The sequence below is a fragment of the Odocoileus virginianus genome, chromosome 2 (assembly GCF_023699985.2).
Source record: "Odocoileus virginianus isolate 20LAN1187 ecotype Illinois chromosome 2, Ovbor_1.2, whole genome shotgun sequence".
NCBI classification, from domain to species: Eukaryota; Metazoa; Chordata; class Mammalia; order Artiodactyla; family Cervidae; genus Odocoileus; species Odocoileus virginianus.
Window position 1 is genome coordinate 89501995 of NC_069675.1, and position 19081 is coordinate 89521075.

A 19081-nucleotide genomic window follows, 5' to 3' on the forward strand; every position below is an offset into this window, starting at 1 on the left:
GATTTTCTCTAGATGTGGACCCATTTTAATCAGTACTGGCCTCTCTCTCTCACTTTGCTGATTGCATATATTTATGACCCTTAGATTATAGGGAATGGAAGTGAACAGCAGCTGCAAAAAGAGCTAGCAGATGTGCTAATGGATCCTCCAATGGACGACCAGCCAGGGGACAAGGAGCTTGTGGAAAGGTCACAGCTGGATGGCGAAGGAGATGGGCCTCTTCCTAATCAACTCTCAGCTTCATCCACCATTAACCCTGTGTCATTAGTAGGGCTCCAGAAACCAGAGATGAGCCTGCCGGTGAAACCTGGACAAGGAGGTTAGGATTGCTGCATTGCTTGCATAACTGAAGGTTATTGTTTTTAATATTTGAGTGTCCATTTTGTACTTGGTTTGATGCAGAGCAAGCAAAAACCATATCTGTATTATCTAGAATCTTCAGATTCTAGATTGAGGGGGATGTGAGAGAAATAAATACATGTACCATTCTGATTTCCCTTTAAATGTATGTCATTAAAAATTTTTTTTTATTGGTGTGTGGTTGATATACAGTGTTGTGTTAGTTTCAGATGGAAGGCACAGTGAATCAGTCATGCATATGTCCAGTCTAAATGTATGTCATTTATAGCAAAGAAAAAAAAAAAAAAACACAGCAGTTACATAACAGTGAGGCAGTGTTAGAGTGTTTAAAGATTTTTTTTTTAGGAAAAAATAATATGAGTATGGTATTGGGGAAATTGATTATTGGCAGGAGGACAAGGGGATGACAGAGGATGAGATGGTTGGATGGCATCACCAACTCAATGGACATGAGTTTGAGTAAGCTCCAGGAATTGGTGATGAACAGGGAAGCCTAGTGTGCTGCAGTCCATGGAATTGCAAAGAGTCGGACACGAATGAGCAACTGAACTGAACTGACTGACTGGGGAAGTAGAGAAATAATTCTTGGGGAAGAAAATGTTTGCCTCAGGCCTGTTGTATGGCTTGGTGGGAATAGTTCTCAAATTGAAAAAAGGGAATTGAAAGACAAGGAGGAAAAGGACAATTATGAAGGCTCTTTGAGGAAAAGTAGAGTATTAAAACTGTAAATGTTCATTGGGAAAGGAAAGGCAGGGAAACTGAGAGAACATGATAAAGTAACTTAAGATGATGAATTAGAAAAATCATTATAATAGAACAGATGAGAAAGAAGAAAGGATTTTTCAGGGTGGTAAAATACTAAATGTATTACTGACCTAAATAGAAAGTCAAAACAAATTATGAGAGAGAATTCAGATCTGAATCTCAGGTCACCATTTAGGTTTAGGATTGAAACTATAGCCATACTAAAAATTTTAGTGTTGGGGACAGGTTCTGGTGTGAGATTTCTGACTTTAATTTTCTTCTGGGAAAGTGATGAATTTAATTTTAGAACCTAAACAATAGCTTGTAGATTTTTACTTAGTATTCATGTTAACAAAATACCAAAGTGAAGATAATCACTTCTTTATTGTTTCTTTCAGATTCTGAAAGGTCAAGTCCTTTCACACCAGTGGCAGATGAGGACAGTGTAGTTTTCAGCAAACTAACTTATTTAGGCTGTGCCTCAGTAAATGCTCCCAGGAGTGAAGTAGAAGCCTTGAGGATGATGTCCATCTTAAGGGGCCAATGTCAGATCTCACTTGATGTAACCCTGTCAGTGCCGAACGTATCTGAAGGAACTGTGAGGTAAGACCAGCCTTCTAGAAATATTTGTAGCATTTGATCAGATTTCTGACCTATAGTTTTATAACAAAGCAGTAGTGAACAAAATACATAATTATTTTATTCGTGTAGTGGTTAATTCATTTGGCGTTTAGTTTTCATGTCTTCCAAGAATTGTGACCTTTTATGAAAAATAGTCACTTGTTTGAGCAGATTCTTATACCCTTCCTCACCCCAATTCTTTGTAGCACTTTAGAAATTTAAGTGTTTTGGGGACTATTGAAATATGTTGACTGAAGAGTCTGCCTAACAATTTATATTTTCCATGTGCCCCCAATACAAATACTAGCTTGACACATTAGTTCAATATGAAATTTCATGCCGACTTTGGAAATTACAGGAATCTGTTGGTAAATATTAACTATTTCAGTGTAGTTCCTAAATTTTTAAGATGAGGAAACTGAAGCTCAGAGAAGTCTCATGATATGGCTGTTGTTTATACTAACTGAAAACAGGTCAGTTTATACTAACTGAAACAGGTCACAGTGATTAAACGTAGTCAGTCAGATGTCTGTATCGGCTAACTGAATACAGAACTAGCTTTGTTATTAAAAATGCATACTTATTTCAGAAAAATCAGAGAGCACAAATAAGCAAAAATTCAGAAAATTGCTTTAACTTTTTTATTGAAGTATAGTTGATTTACAGTGTTGTCCAGTCTCTGCTATATAGCAGAGTGAGTCAGTTATGCACATATAGACATTCTTTTTGTTAAATTTTTTTCTACTGTGGTTTATCACAGGACATTGAATATAGTTTCCTGTGCTATACAGTAGTACCTTATTGTTTATCCTATATATGATAGTTTACATCTGCTAATCCCATACTCCTGGTCCTTCCCTCCCTCGCCCCCGACCCCCAGCAACCACAAGTTTATTCTCTATGCTTCTGTTTTGTAGATAAGTTCATTGTGACATGTTTTAGGTTAGGAAATGCTCTTAATTCTACTCCCCCATTGGTAAATAGCAGTTAACACCTTGGTTTATTAAGACGCTGTTTGTGTAGTTGTAGGTATATTTGTTTGTGTCTATGTGTATATACCTACATATATATGCAAGTATAATTACACAGCTCTTAGAATCAACATTTTTAACAACAGTAGAATTACATAATGCTTTTTTGTATTGTGAATCTTTCCATATCAATAAATATGCTTAAATATTATAATTGATGATGGCACATGATGGGCTTTTCAGAAATAATCAGTCTAATGTTACATATTTTAGTTGTTTTAATGATAAAAGTGCTATTAATCATAGCTAATATTAAACTTTTATTATATAGGCATGTAAGTTGGGCTTCCCTTGTGGCTCAACTGGTAAAGAATCTGCCTGCAATGCAGGAGACGTGAGTTTGATCCCTGGGTTGGGAATATCCCCTGGAGAAGGGAAAGGCTACCCACTCCAGTTTTCTGGCCTAGAGAATTCCATGGACTGTATAGTTCTTTGGGTTGCAAAGAGTCAGACGCGACTGAGCGACTTTCACTTACTTAAGTGCTTTACCTGTAATTTTCTTATAAGTAGTATTTTTGAGCTAACTTTTTATGTATTTTTAAATTTCCTTAGGATCAGTTCCTTGAAGTAGATTCACTGGTGGGTCAAAGATTTGCCCATTTTTATGGTTTTTGATACATTGCCAAATGGCCATCTAGAAATACTGATCTAGTTTGTACCTTTTTTAGGAGTATATGAGAATATCTGTTTCTGTACCCTCAAGCATTTTGTATTTTTATGGTAGTAGAGTTGTAGCTGCATATGGATAGTACTTAGTAAGTTAATTAATATTCCAGTAATCTGCCTATGTAATTCTTCTCTTGAATGTTTAAAGAACTATTTTGCAAAGATTCACAAATACTAATTTTAATTATATTTATTAATGTGAAGCTTAATAACATTTATTTAGCTTTTTTAAAAATTTTTTTCTTTTGCCTTGATGCAACTAATGAAATCTTAATTCCCTGACCAGGAATTGAACCTGGGCAACTTCAGTGAAAGCACCAAGTCCTAACCACTAACTGCCCGGGAATTCCCTAAAACTCATTTTTATATGATTCTTAGTCAGTAGTCATTCCCCTGGCTGAAGTTATACTTTGTTCTAATATATTTTAATTCTATGAAGTCATGAGAAAACTAGTCTCTCTTGCCTCATGTTTTCAGAGTCTTTATCAAAGTGCCTTTGAATTTGGATTAGTTCCCCTTCTTAGGTATTTACATTATCCCCTAGGCTTTCCCATTGATGGCTCTGCCCATTCAGTGTTGAAATTTCATAATTTCATAACTTCATAATTTCAATTTCAATTTTTTATATTGTCAGGGCCCAGGATGGAGCCTGGAATGTTGTGTAGGTATCACATAAATATTTGTTGAATGAATACACTTTTGAATGAATGATATCCCTTTAATTTTCAGTGAATGGCATCCTTTTGATTTTATCAATGAATTTTTTTTTCTTCAGTGTTAACGTTTTGTAAGTCTCTCTTCCTTATTTGCCATGAAGCAAAAGAACATGTTTCACTCTGAGAAACTACATCAGTATTTTAGTTGTTAAAATAAAGCAGCTTAGGTCATTCTGTTAGGGGATACTGAGAAGCACAACTTTAATGATCTATTTTGGTAGTCTAATTTACCCATTATTTTTTATTTTGTTACAGACTATTTAAGAAACATTAATATTTATGCTTTTCTGATTGCCTCCCTAAAATAGGGGATTATGTAGTTTTTAGTACTATGGAATTGTGTAATCAGTTATTTTAAGACTCCACGTATGACTTATTTATCAAGATTTAAGATTAATACAATTGCTGTGTGTGCTCAGTCATTTCCAACTCTTTGTGACTCTTTGAACTGTAGCTTGCCAGGCTCAAGAAATGATTTATGTGATCTTTTTGCTAGAAAGATGAGTCTTGAATCATAATATGGGCATAGTGAAAATTGTCCACAGTCCCTCTAATCTCTTTATATATGTATTTTTCTGAATAGACTCTTAGATCCTCAGACAAACACTGAAATAGCAAACTACCCTATCTACAAAATCCTCTTCTGTGTCAGAGGGCATGATGGAACTCCTGAGAGTGACTGTTTTGCTTTCACTGAAAGTCATTACAATGCAGAGCTCTTCAGAATACATGTCTTTCGGTGTGAAATACAAGAAGCTGTAAGTACTTAAGAGGAAAATGTCTACAGATGAAACTTCATCTTCACCCTTGCATCATTGAAACGCTTATAGTATTGTCTATGGTCATTTATAAGCCAGATGAAATTCTCTGCTACTGTTTCGTCTGTTCCAGCTTGATGGCCTGGAATATGAATAATAGTTTTATTAGCCAGAAGAACCTTGTTGTTGCTAAGAGCACCAGAGGAGACCAATTGGCTGCTGTTTAAATGGGTTAAATCGGCATCTTGCTTCTAGCAGTGACATATTTGCAAACCATTCTTATAGAGATAACCTTATTTTTTATTACAATAAATATATTCAAGTAATTCCTAACAATTTTGGAAATCATCTTTCAGTTGGATTTCTAGTGTTCACAGTCATTCCTTTTTTAAAGCCTCTACTCTGGCCATTTTTAGTGTTGTTTGCTTTGTAGGTCTAATAAATTGGGTAATTTATTAAAAGAAATCAGTGGAGGAAAGATGAACTACCTCCCTCAAACACCGTAGGTCACCTTCAGCCTTAAAAAAAGTATTTTACTTTTTTGATAACAGCCCATCTCCTAACATGTCTGGTTGTAGGTGAGCCGGATACTTTACAGTTTTGCCACTGCCTTCCGCCGATCTGCCAAGCAGACCCCACTTTCAGCAACTGCTGCACCTCAGACTCCTGACAGTGACATCTTTACCTTCTCTGTGTCTCTAGAAATAAAAGAAGATGATGGTAAAGGTTATTTTAGGTAGGGCATCTTATTTTATTCTTGTTATTTGAGTTTGTATTAACATGCTAAACTATCTGTGCTTTTAGGGAAATTCTGGGTCAGATTACCTAACTTTTATATTATAAAATGACTGCTTTTATAGGTAGTTTTTTTTTAATGTGATAAAGGAAAATAAATAGGCAAATTGCCAAGGCAAGATTTAAAGAATTTTAAACAATAAAAAAAATTATTCCGTGTAAGGAAATATATCATGTTACCATGTTATTTTAGTCAGACTCAAAGTAGCTGGCTGACTGCTTTTATTAAACATGACAGAAGCTACATCACCTAGGTCTATAGCTGGATTTGTTTTGCTAGTTTTTCTGTTTTGTTTTTGGTTGGTTAGTGTATTTTTTTTTAATAATCTAAAGATCTTAAGGCTATTGAAATCAAGTTTTATCATTAAAACTTATTGGAGCACATTGGGAGGGGAGAAATAAGGTCTGTATCTGAAGTCTGACCTTGCATATAGGGTCAAAAATAACTGGTTCTGGTTTTTAAGTAAAATGATGCTTCTTTGAGTACTAAAAATAACCCTGGAATAGAAATTAAAACTTAGGATGAGTTTACTTATTGCTACCATTACAGTGTGACCTTTTCCAAGTTTCTTTACATTTCCTGATATTAGTTTATTTATTTATAAGATGAAGTGGCTAGAGTCTAAAAATCCTTTCTAACTTTAAAATACTACGGTTGCAAGATGATTGACTTTTTTTCTCCATAGCTCATATCACAAAATGGGTGCTTCTTGGAATCATAGTCAGCAGTTGCATATAGAACTTTCTTTCCTTCATGGCTACTCATGAAATGGAGAAAATGAAAATATAAGTGATTTCTGATCTTTTGCTTTTAAATTAAAAAGCACAATGATTGTTTTATTTGGGAAACTGATAACCATTGCTCTCCCTTCAAAGACTTTGAAATTGTCATGCCATCTGGTGGCAAGTTCAGTATACAATGCAGCTTCAACCTTGACTTGTACTATAAAGTTACGAGCCTTTGTACTTTATGCTTTCTTATTTATATTTCTATTTTCACACCAACATTATTATGTTGTTTTCTGCAGTATGCATTCCTATACTGGAAAGTAGGAAGTAATCTATAAACCTTGTAATAATTTTTTTCCTTTTTAAGAAACAGAACAGTTTAGACTGTTTTTCCCTTTATTGAAAATAAAGATTGAAGATTGTTTAGAAATTCCCAGTTATGAATAGGAAAGGCTTCTAAGATCTCTCAGAAGAGAAGCACTAGGGTAATTTCTCCTCCTTCTGAGATCAGGCATTTTCGAGGTAGAAAGGTTAGCAATCACAAATATCCCTATTCAACTGTGTATCAAGGAAATACTGTACAGAAAACCCCTGGATGGTCTGGTTTCTTTACACATTTGTTAGGGCTCTGTTATCTTTTTGTTGCATGTTTTCCTGAATTTATAATAGAAAAGGGTGTTGTTGAACCTGATACAGTGATGAAATTATTGACAAGGGTGCCTTTGTCAGATTTGAACTTTTAAAGTACAGTTCCTTTCATCCAGTGATTCTGTAGTATGTCTAGGAATCAGAAGCAGTTGTTGAGATGCCAAAAGAGTTACTAGCATGACTGTTCCCCTTAACTCAATAATAGCAAAATTAAAAACTAGAAATTAAATGTTGACCATAATAGAATGGTTAAAATATGATGCATTTCATAATAAATGCAGATATAAAATCATTATGTTGTAAACCTGAAACTGATATGTTGTATGCCAGTTATACCTAAAGCCAAATACAGTGGTATACCCATATGACTTACCACCTATTTAAAAACTATATGTGTATATAGTTAGCTGTAGCACAAGATAAATTATGATTTTATTGTAGCATAAGTATTCACGACCCATATAATCACAATGGTGTGATCACTCACCTAGAGCCAGACATCTTAGAATGTGAAGTCAACTGGGCTTTAGGAAGCATTACTACGAACAAAGATAGTGAAGGTGATGGAATTCCAGTTGAGCTCTTTCAAATCCTGAAAGATGATGCTATGAAAGTGCTGCACTCAATATGTCAGCAAATTTGGAAAACTCAGCAGTGGCCACAGGACTGGAAAAGGTCAGTTTTCATTCCATTCTCAAAGAAAGGCAATGCCAAAGAATGTTCAAAATACCGCACAATTGCACTCATCTTACATGCTAGTAATGCTCAAAATTCTCCATGCCAGGCTTCAGCAACATGTGAACCGTGAACTTCCAGATGTTCAAACTGGTTTTAGAAAAGGCAGAGGAACCAGAGATCAAATTGCCAACATCCGCTGGATCATCGAAAAAGCAAGAGAGTTCCAGAAAAACATCTACTTCTGCTTTATTGACTATGCCAAAGCCTTTGACTGTGTGGATCACAATAAACTGGAAAATTCTGAAGGAGATGGGAATACCAGACCACCTGACCTGCCTCTTGAGAAACCTCTATGCAGGTCAGAAAGCAACAGTTAGAACTGGACATGGAACAACAGACTGGTTCCAAATAGGAAAAGGAGTATGCCAAGGCTGTATATTGTCGTCTTGCTTATTTAACTTATATGCAGAGTACATCATGAGAAACACTGGGCTGGAGGAAGTGCAAGCTGGAATCAAGATTGCCGGGAGAAATATCAGTAACCGCAGATATGCAGATGACACCACCCTTATGGCAGAAAGTGAGGAAGAACTAAAGAGCCCCTTGATAAAAGTGAAAGAGGAGAGTGAAAAAGTTGACTTAACGCTCAACATTCAGAAAACAAAGAACATGGCATCTGGTCCCATCACTTCATAGATAGATTGGGAAACAGTGGCTGACTTTATATTTTTCTGGGCTCCAAAATCACGGCAGATGGTGACTGCTGCCGTGAAAATAAAAGACCCTTACTCCTTGGAAGGAAAGTTGTGACCAACCTGGATAGCATATTAAAAAACAGAGACATTACTCTGCCAACAAAGGTCTGTCTAGTCAAGGCTATGATTTTTCCAGTGGTCATGTATGGATGTGAGAGTTGGACTGTGAAGAAAGCTGAGCACCGAAAAATTGATGCTCTTGAACTGTGGTGTTGGAGAAGACTCTTGAGAGTCCTTTGGACTGCAAGTAGATCCACCCAGTCCAGCCTAAAGGAGATCAGCCCTGGGTGTTCATTGGAAGGACTGATGCTGAAGCTGAAACTCAATACTTTGGCCACCTCATGCAAAGAGTTGACTCATTGGAAAAGACCCTGATGCTGGGAGGGATTGGGGGCAGGAGGAGAAGGGGGCGACAGAGGATGAGATGGCTGGATGGCATCACCGACTCAGTGGACATGGGTTTGGGTGGTCTCTGGGAGTTTGTGATGGACAGGAGGCCTGGCGTGCTGCAGTTCATGGGGTTGCAAAGAGTTGGACACGACTGAGCGACTGAACTGAAATATAGACCAAGTGCTTTGAGAAGGATTAATGCTTTTCTTTTCATTACTGAAAATGTATAATCCTTATAGTATTAAAGTTAGAATGTTTAGCCCTTAGGAAGATGGAGCATTTTCACTTCTGTCATTTCAAAGCACTTATTTTTGGCCTTATTTGATCTACAAAGTATCCCAGTTGATCTTGTCCTTTTTCTGTAGGTGAAGAAAGTCAGAGAAGATAACCAGGATGTATGTTTCTTAATTTATACAATAGGAATTAAGTGTAAAATTATTTGGTTAGATTCATGCAATGATATAGTAATAAGAACAGAATATAATCTAGACTCCCTGACATCAGTGAACTGCTTATACTCACCACCCTGCTTCCTATTAATGTAGCTTTTCCTTGCCCTTCAGATTCAGAACACCAGAAATAACTTTATTTCCATTGTTGTTTTAAATACTGCTGAGAGATGAGATTATATTAATTTAGACTTAAACATCCACAGAACATAGAGCCTAGTGTATCTGATGTGGATTGAAAACTGAGACCTGTTCATATTCTTGTAGGTGACATTTCTGTCAGTCATACATATTTAATAGTTTTGTGTGCGGCAGTTTTTCTTGCACATGTTTGCATTTTTAGACCCTTAACCTAAGATTGATGAAAGTGAAGGAGGAGAGTGATAAAGTTGGCTTAAAGCTTAACATTCAGAAAACTAAGATCATGGCATGTGGTCCCATCACCTCATGGGAAATAGATGGGGCGACAGTGGAAACAGTGTCAGACTTTATATTTTTGGGCTCTAAAATCACGGCAGATGGTGACTGCAGCCATGAAGTTAAGACGCTTACTCCTTGGAAGGAAAGTTATGACTGACCTGGATAGCATGTTAAAAAGCCGAGACATTACTTTGCCAACAAAGGTCCGTCTAGTCAAGGCTATGGTTTTTCCAGTGGTCTTGTATGGATGTGAGAGTTGGACTGTGAAGAAAGCTGAGCACCGAAAAATTGATGCTCTTGAACTGTGGTGTTGGAGAAGACTCTTGAGAGTCCCTTGGACTGCAAGGAGATCCACCCAGTCCAGCCTAAAGGAGATCAGCCCTGGGTGTTCATTGGAAGGACTGATGCTGAAGCTGAAACTCAATACTTTGGCCACCTCATGCGAAGAGTTGACTCATTGGAAAAGACCCTGATGCTGGGAGGGATTGGGGGCAGGAGGAGAAGGGGGCGACAGAGGATGAGATGGCTGGATGGCATCACCGACTCAGTGGACATGAGTTTGAGTAAACTCCAGGAGTTGGTGATGGACAGGGAGGCCTGGTGTGCTGCGATTCATGAGGTTGCAAAGAATCGGACACAACTGAGCGACTGAACTGAACCTAAGATTCTTTGTTGTTTTTTTTTAATCTCAGTGTTACATGTTCTTGAATTGGTTACTGGTGTACTAGTGCTGACAGCATTCAAATTAATTTTATTTCTTAAGAATCACTTTTTAGTGTAAGTTGGTACTCAGAGCTCTTATGTAGCCTTTTGTATTATTATCTAATGGTTTTATTGCTATTATCTTAGAGTCATACAGTAATAAGGCACAATTCAGATTTTCTGTATCTTGGCTGTTTGCTCGAAGCAGATTTGTCTGTCTTTGAGAACAGAGGAGCTAGAGAAGTTGGTGTGTGGGAGTCAAGGAGATTATTTTGGTAAACTGTCACTTAGAGAATATTTTCAACTGTTTTCTTAAGTTGATGTTTAATTACATCGTTAATATTTTTATAATTATCACATGGGTTTTTAATAAGGTTATCACTGATTAAGGGGAAAATTGGGCAATAGCTTACTGTTGACCATATCTTTCTCATCTCTATTGTTTTTCGAAAGCATTTTGTTTGAAATTAAAAGGATCTATATAATAATCTTGTATATTTAAACACATAAGGCATTAATAATTTATTTGTATTGATAAAAAACAGTGACTAAATAGAAAGTGAAAAAAACTTTGAGTACTTCAGAACTTTATAAATATCTAATTCAATTTTCACAACAACAAAAAAAAAGAAACTAAAGTCACATTTCAGGAGACACAAGAGTGGTTTTGTAGCTTTTATAAATGGTTTATAAAATGGTTTAGTGATTTACATACAATGATGATCTTTTCACATCAAGAGGCAGATGATAATATCTGTTATTTGAATACCAGGCATAGAAAAGAATTAAATCTATGATTCTTTTTAGTGCCTGATTTTCAAATCATACCAAAAGTTATTCTGGTGTATAGTACAAGGAAATGCTGTCCAAAATTGATGAAACTTGTTGTCCTACAGTGCAGTTCCTAAAGATAAAGACAGACAATGCTTTAAACTACGCCAAGGAATTGATAAGAAGATTGTCATCTATGTGCAACAAACAACTAATAAAGAACTTGCCATTGAAAGGTAAACATTTTTAGTAAGTTTGGCTTAAATATAAATTTTATTTCTTGTCGATCTACTGAAACAGTCTTATACTTTATTCAAAAGTGTATTTGCAAACTATTTTGCTCCCTGGGGAATTCTTTTGGTTATCAAAGTGTATATTTCATTTATTTTGAAGTATCTGTATATCTTCAGCTAGTATGTTGACTTCAACTATGTGATAATAAAAGGCGAACATAAAATTTGTTGATCGCAATTAAAGAAGTAAAGATGATTTTGATAATTTCAATATGTCCTTTTTTCTGTCAGAATTTTTTTCAGTGATCTAACTTAAACATCTTTGCTGTAGTCTTTTTCCCAAATTTATATTGGTTCTTTTTTTGCAGATGTTTTGGTCTTCTCCTTAGCCCAGGAAAAGATGTACGAAATAGTGACATGCACTTGTTAGATTTGGTAAGGATAGTTTTTTTTTTAAGTTTGTACACTGTTTCCTCTATAAAGGTTGTTGCACCAAATCTGATGTTGAAAGACATTTATGAAGCTATAAGCAAAGATAAGGGTATTTCCTACTTGCTGTCTACCAGTCTGACCTTAAACCTGCTTAGTCTCAGTTTCTTGACTGTGCAGTAGTGTAGGGTTGATGTTGGAGTGAAAGACATTTTGTGAGAGAGTTACTTGCAGACTGTTATGAGCTTTAGAAAAGCATGCGGTGTATATACTATTGCTATTATATGAAAATCTTTATTTTAATAATTAAAATTTATGTAGTAATTGTTTACTTGACAGAAGAATTCAACATAGGTGTAGGTAGTAAATTTTCCCTATGTCTGTACAGTTTGATATGATTTTCAAGCATTTACTTTATTTATAACTTTTCAGGAGCAGTTGCATAAACAGTTGGCACATTTTTAACTGTAATCATTCATATATACTTCTGACTTTTTCTATATTTGTATATATTTATATGATCTTTCATATTCTTATATTTTTACAACTTCTATTTTTTTTAAAGGCAGCAGAATGAGGATTAGCTGTTGTTATTTTTTTATTTTTTATTTTTTAATGTTGTTGTTATTCTTTTCTTTAGGAATCTATGGGCAAAAGTTCAGATGGAAAGTCCTATGTTATTACTGGGAGCTGGAATCCAAAATCCCCACATTTTCAAGTTGTAAATGAAGAAACTCCTAAAGGTGGTGCAGATTGGTGACATCATGAATAGAAATTTTAGTCCCAGGAGGATACCCAAATCTTAGTTCTGCTTATTTGAGAAATATTTAGTGTTCATCTAATTCTGATGAAACCAAGGAATTTGAATAGTTCTTTGAATTTATTATTAACTTTAACCTGTAAACAAAGTATTTTTTCCTCCGTCTCCTTTCTTCATTTTTTCTTTTCCTGCTTCCTCTTCTATTTATATACTTATTTACAGGCTTCTAAGTATTACTTTCTTGTGGATCAATAATATATTTACATATCATTTAAAATTCAAAGGATATATTAGGAAAAATAAAAGTCTGCCACAGTTCTAGTGTCCCACCCTAAAGGATACCACTGTGACTAATTTCCTGTGTAATATTTCAGATATGCTGTGCATAAACTTTTTCAGCTGTTCATACTCTTTCTGAATGTGATTTAAAACTTGTAATTTAATTATGTGAGCAAATATATTTCCACTTAAAAAATGTGCTTCTCCCTTCTCTCTCCCTAGATAAAGTGCTGTTTATGACCACAGCCGTTGATCTGGTAATAACAGAAGTGCAGGAGCCTGTTCGCTTTCTTCTAGAGACAAAAGTCCGAGTCTGCTCACCTAATGAGAGATTATTCTGGCCCTTCAGCAAACGTAGTACTACTGAAAATTTCTTTTTGAAACTAAAACAGGTACTATACCTTTCTATAAATATAGAGGGGAAAATGAGAGAAGTCCCTTCTGAGGTGGATTTATCATTCATCCAAGCTCTTAGTTAGATCTTTAAATAGTCATGTGTATTTTAAATATATTAAAGAGGAAAGTTGTCTTTCATTTTTACCCACATATTTTTTTGTTTTATTGCTTTTCATTTCTTCCTGAAGAACCAGGTCTCTTTCTGGTCTCATTAGCCTTAAACCTGAACAGCTTCTTTTAGAATTTCTTTTAGTGAACTGTCAGATTTCTTTATCTGAAAGTCTTTATTTCACTTTTATTCCAGTAGGATATTTTCTCTGGATATAGGGTTCAGGGTTGACAGTTTTTTACTTTCAGCACTTATAGATGTTATCTCTCAGTCTTGTGGTTCTCACTGTTTTTGAAGAGAAGTCAGCATGCATTTATATTTGTAATGGATCATTTTCTCTGGCTGCTTTTGATATTATTTTGTATCTTGGGTGTTTAGACCTTTAACTGTGATGTGCCTAGGTGTGGTTTTTCTTTCTGTTTGTCTTCAGATTTGCTGGACTTCATGAATTTTTAAATTTATGGGGTTTTTTTGTTTGTTTGATTTTTTTCTTTTACCAATTTTTGGGAAATTCTGACCCATTTTTTCCAAGTTTTTCTCTGCCACATCTCTCTTCTCTGTCCTTAAGGGATTCCAGTCATACGTATTTTTGACCTTTGTTATTATCCCACAGACCTCTGAGATTCTTTATTTTTCCAAATATTTTTGGTTTTGTTGTTAGATAGGATACTTTCTGTTGACCTAATTTAAAGTTCACTTGACCCTGTTCTTCTGTAATCTCTGATCTGTTGTTAACCTCATTCAATGAGTTAAAAAATTTCAGTTCTTGTTTTTTTTATCCTACAATGTCCCTTTGGTTTAATGGTTTCTGTTTCTTATGTGATTACCTCCTTGATCTTTATTTTAAGCAGATCTTCTTTTATATTCTTGAGCATAATTTTAATATAATTACTTTAAAAATCTTGGGCTGCTAAATCTGAGTCTGAAGAGCCACACTTTAACGTTTCTTTGTCTAGTATTTTGGGATTACATATTAGACACTTTAAATGCTTAGATTATAGAGACTATGGTATGGTCTTCTAAGTATTGAACTTTAAAAAAAAAAAGGTAATTCGGTCAAATGCTATACTCTGTCATTCTTTTGGTGGACAGCAGATAAAATTTCTGTTCCCTTCTTTTAGCCTTTTTTTTGGGACGCCAGTTGCCCCACAACTTACTGCTCCTTTCTTTGCTTTTGTTTGTCAAAACTCCTTGAAAGTAATCAAGTTCATGGTGACCTAAATTGCTGAATCCAGTCGTCAGTCTGAGTTTTCATCTTACTTAATGTGTCAGGAGCATTTGATACAGATAATTACTTCCTCCTCCTTAAATACCACTCTTTCCCTTAGCCTTCAGAATATCTCAGATTTACCATGTCCAAAAAAGATGTCATTGTTTCATCCCTCACCCATAAAATATTCTGCCTACCTGTCTTTACCATCTCAGTTTATGGGCATCTTCTCCTAGTAGTTACTTATACCAAGAATTTTGCTCTTTTTATTTTTTCACACACCATATCCTGTCTGTCAGGAAATTCTATTTTTAAAGCATACCTAGAAGCTGACCACTTCTTACCACCTAGATTATGTAACTTCATCCGAAATATTGTTTTTACTTGGATTATTGGAATATCTTTTTCACACATCTTCCTGTTTCTATTTTTGCTACCTTTTGATAATATTCTTAATATAGCAGCCTAGTGTCAAATCACATTATTCTTCTGCTCAAATTCTCTAATCCTATTTTACTCCATAAAATCCTGAGTCCATGTAGTGGGTTATAAGACCCTATCTGATCTGCTGCCTATTGTAAACTAATTCCTCTTACTTCTTGCTTGCTTCCTCTGCTCTAACCATGCGCTTAGGGCCTTTGCTATTAACTGTTACTTTTACTTCAAGTTCTCTTCCCTGGATTCCACTTGCTATTATTCATCTCCTTCAAGTCCTCAGGTCTTTGGTTAGATTTCTTAGCAGCTCCTCACCACCCCCATTTAACACTGCAGTTTGCCCAGTTATCCACTGGTACTGCCAATTCCTTCTCTGATGATAAACTTAAAAAATTTTTTTTTACATACAAGGGTGTTAGCTTCTAATATACTGCACAATATACTTTTTTTTTGGGTTTATTAAGTGTTTTTAGTGTTAGAAACCTCCTAACGCAGTATTTCTAATCTGTTCTGTTCACTGATTTACCCTAAACATCTTGAACATAGTTCTCAAAAAAATTTATGAATTTTATTTCATGTAACATTGAAATTCCATTATCCAAGATTATAATATTGTATGTGGATTTACTTGAATATACTTTTCTGTAGCAATAAGTATTTTAGTTCCCGTGTGTCCAAGTTAGCCCTTTTGGTTATAGTTAGAAAAAGGTAACAAGCAGAACAGGAATTTCTTTTCCGTGTTATCTTAAGAGACAAAAAGTAAACCTGGGTCCCAGATCTTCACTGTGACAAGAGCAAAGGATTATAGGATTATCATCTAGAACTTGGCTTTTGAGTCAGAGTACATGGATCTTACCAGTGACTAGCTTTAGGACTTTGAGCAAGCTCTTTCAACTCTCTGAGCCTCAGTTTACTCAGCTGTGAAATGGCAGTGATAGAATCTTCCTGATAGTGTTATTGTGACAGTAGGTGAGAAACTGTATAACATACTTGAAATAGTTCTTGGCACTGTTACATGTTCTTCATGCATTTTAGCTATTATTATTGAGAGGGATATCAGTGGGACAGAAATAAACACTTAAGTCATGAAATCAGAACAGCATTGATTATTTAGTGGTTAGCCTCAGGGAAAGAATGCTTCAGAAATAAAACCAATTTGCAAGCATTATTTTACAGGTTTAAAGAGTAAACCTGTAGAAAATGTAGAAATGATTCTTAGTAGTTTCTAGAGTAAGCATTAGCCAGCAAATTAATTGTATATTTTTAGTATAAATTTGTATATAAAAAATTATTCTCCTTAAACAGAATTCTGTTTCTTTTAGTGAATATAAATAAGATTTCCCCGATCTTGCTTTTAACTTGAGGATTTATGTTATACAGCTTTTGATTCAAAGATTGCATAGGTTTACAGGAATATTTTTTCTGTGGTTTGATCTAGAATAATGTATCTAACAAGGCTAACAAATGACTTGTCAGCATAGACTAGCCAAAAATGTAATGTATGCCTGAGACTTAGCCTGATAGAGTATTCTAGACTCTTTGCTGAAGTTACAAGCTAAACATAGGCCGAATTGTCAATATTTTCTTTGCAAAAAGCTGAAGTTTATATGTGGAAGATGGGAGGAGAGCAGGGTATTCCTAAGAATAATCTCTTGTTTTTCTCCTTATTTGGATGTCTTGAGGAGTAGGTGTGAGGGGTAGTCAGTTGAGGGGAGAAGAGATAGAGTATGAAGAATTTGAACAGTTTTTTCCTGTCTTAGCACACTTAGGACACTCTTAATTCACTTTCCTTCTATAACATAATAAGCTAAGTTTATTAATCTCCTTTTTTACATTCTTGGCTTTAAAAGTTAATAGCAGCTACCACTAACTGAGGCCCTCTTGTGGCAATCACTGGACTAGCGACATTTTCTGTCTCGTAATTTTCATAGTGATCCATATTCCATAGTGAGGATAGTGTTTATGCTTTATAGATCCAAAGATGTAAAATAGATTTTATGGGATGTCTTGTGAACAAGATTCATACCATAAGCCTTCTAAGGGTGTTAGCTAGGGTTCTTCCCATAGAAATGTACTTCTCTTGTCTTTCTTTCTATAAGAGCATTTTGGGGATTTATGTAAGTCAAATCAAACATAATTTGAAATTTTAACCTCTTTGCAGTTCTCACTAGACAGAAAAGGAAACACTGCTACAGATAAAATTTCTTAAATATTCAATATATAGTTTTCTGTTTATTGCCATAAGTATAGGAAAACATGGAGAAGGAAATGGCAACTTGCTCCAGTATTCTTGCCTGGAAAATTCCATGGACAGAGGAGCCTGGCGAGCTACAGTCCATGGGGTTGCAAAAGAGTCAAACACATCTTAGCAGCTAAATAGCTTAGGAAAACAATTATAGAAACGTTATTAAAAATGCATGTTTAAAAATTTGTTCTTTTTCTTTTCCCTAAAATTATCTGGTGACTCAGTAGCTCCTTTTTAGGCTGGAACCATTCCCAACTGTGGGGATTCCTATATTAAGATGGCACCATATTAGAGAAGAAACTTTTGAAATTAGTTAGGAAAGAAAGAGGAAGAAATGGTCCAAAGACTAGATTTTCCAACAGTAACATAAGGTGAATAAAAGACCAACTAATCATTCTTAAATTCTTAAAGTTATAGAATTACAGAATTTTTATTGCTAAAGACACTGTAAGGATCTTAAAATGTTTTATAAAGTTATTATTTTATAAATGAAGAAGCTAACATCTGGAAGCTAATGTCTAAAAGACTAGGTGATGTGTCCAATGTTCATAGGCAAAAGTAATTAGTATAACCGTACATATTGGAAACCCAAGCTTCTATCTATGTGTGTACTTGCTCTGTGTGTGTGCACGCGCGTGCGTGCATGGATGCGTGTGTGTGTGTGTGCGCACGTGCTCACTCAATTGCATCCGACTTTTTGTGACCCCAGGGACTGTGGCCCACCAGGTTCCTCTGTCCATGTAATTTTCCAAGCAAGAATACTAGAGTGGGTTGCAATTTCCTACTCCAAGGGATATTCCCAACCCAGGGAGCAAACCCAAGTCTCTTGCATTGTCAGGCAGATTCTTTATCACTGTGCTGCCTGGGAAGCCTGTGTGTATGTACACACGGGCACACTCACACATATGTAGTATTTCACTATACCTCTCAAGATAGAAAATGCTTTCTGTGCTAGAACTCTTGAACTGCTAGATCAGGAGCCACAGGTTAGAAAACTGTTCCTGAGATGTATGATAACTTGGTTAAGATGGTGACTACTAGATTTCTCTTTTTGTACAAAGATTTCTCTTTTTTCTTTTTGCATTTAACAAATCATCTTGACTCCATATTTATCTGACTTGCAACGGACAGGATTGCTCTGGTCACTATTACTCAAAGGGGAGTTCGGGGGTTGTTAACGTTTATATAGTTTCTGGGGAAAAAAATTTTAAAGATAAAAAGTTATGTGGATCTTTGAACTGTATTAGAAAGCAATTAACTAATGTTTTAGAGAATAAGCAAAACAAAAGTAAATTCTTTGACCCATCAAAGCATACTATTTGAAAGTTAAAAATCATAATTGAAAATTTAGAATGACTATATGTCATAGATTTTAATATATTTCATTAAGTAATGAGGGAACCAGTAAGATGGTAAAACTGGTCCCAAGTATTTGAGTAACTTGAATTTATGTAGTCTTTTCTTTTTTTTTTTTTTTTCATTTATTATGTAGTCTTTTCTTTAAAAAAAAAAAAAGAATATTAGAACAAGATTGACGGGTTAGAAACAAAACTGTTTACTGTAGGTAACCTTTGGGTTATCTTTTCTATTGGACAGAAATTATTTGTTTAGCTATTGGTCACAAACCTACAGGTTAATATGTAATTTCACAGAGTCTGGGTCCTTTAGTTAATAATAAGTAATTAAGTCATTTGTTCATCTTGAATATTATATAATCCTCTGTACATGTTAAAACAGCACATCTGGATCTGT

General features: G+C 35.1%; 1 protein-coding gene across 5 annotated transcripts in view; it reads left to right on the top strand.

Annotated features, from left to right (window-relative positions):
- The window catches only part of RABGAP1 (RAB GTPase activating protein 1), a 159881-nt gene that overhangs the window by 41945 nt on the left and 98855 nt on the right, over positions 1 to 19081 (top strand). For 4 of the 5 annotated variants that reach the window (XM_020872118.2, XM_020872120.2, XM_020872119.2 and 1 more), the window contains 8 exons: positions 85 to 319; positions 1503 to 1707; positions 4722 to 4896; positions 5475 to 5632; positions 11359 to 11469; positions 11835 to 11901; positions 12536 to 12638; positions 13157 to 13326. In XM_020872118.2, the coding sequence (XP_020727777.1) occupies positions 85 to 319; positions 1503 to 1707; positions 4722 to 4896; positions 5475 to 5632; positions 11359 to 11469; positions 11835 to 11901; positions 12536 to 12638; positions 13157 to 13326 (1224 nt within the window). Of the gene's footprint in view, positions 1 to 84; positions 353 to 1502; positions 1708 to 4721; positions 4897 to 5474; positions 5633 to 11358; positions 11470 to 11834; positions 11902 to 12535; positions 12639 to 13156; positions 13327 to 19081 lie in introns of those variants that run through there. The other variant, XM_020872123.2, reaches the window with a different exon arrangement.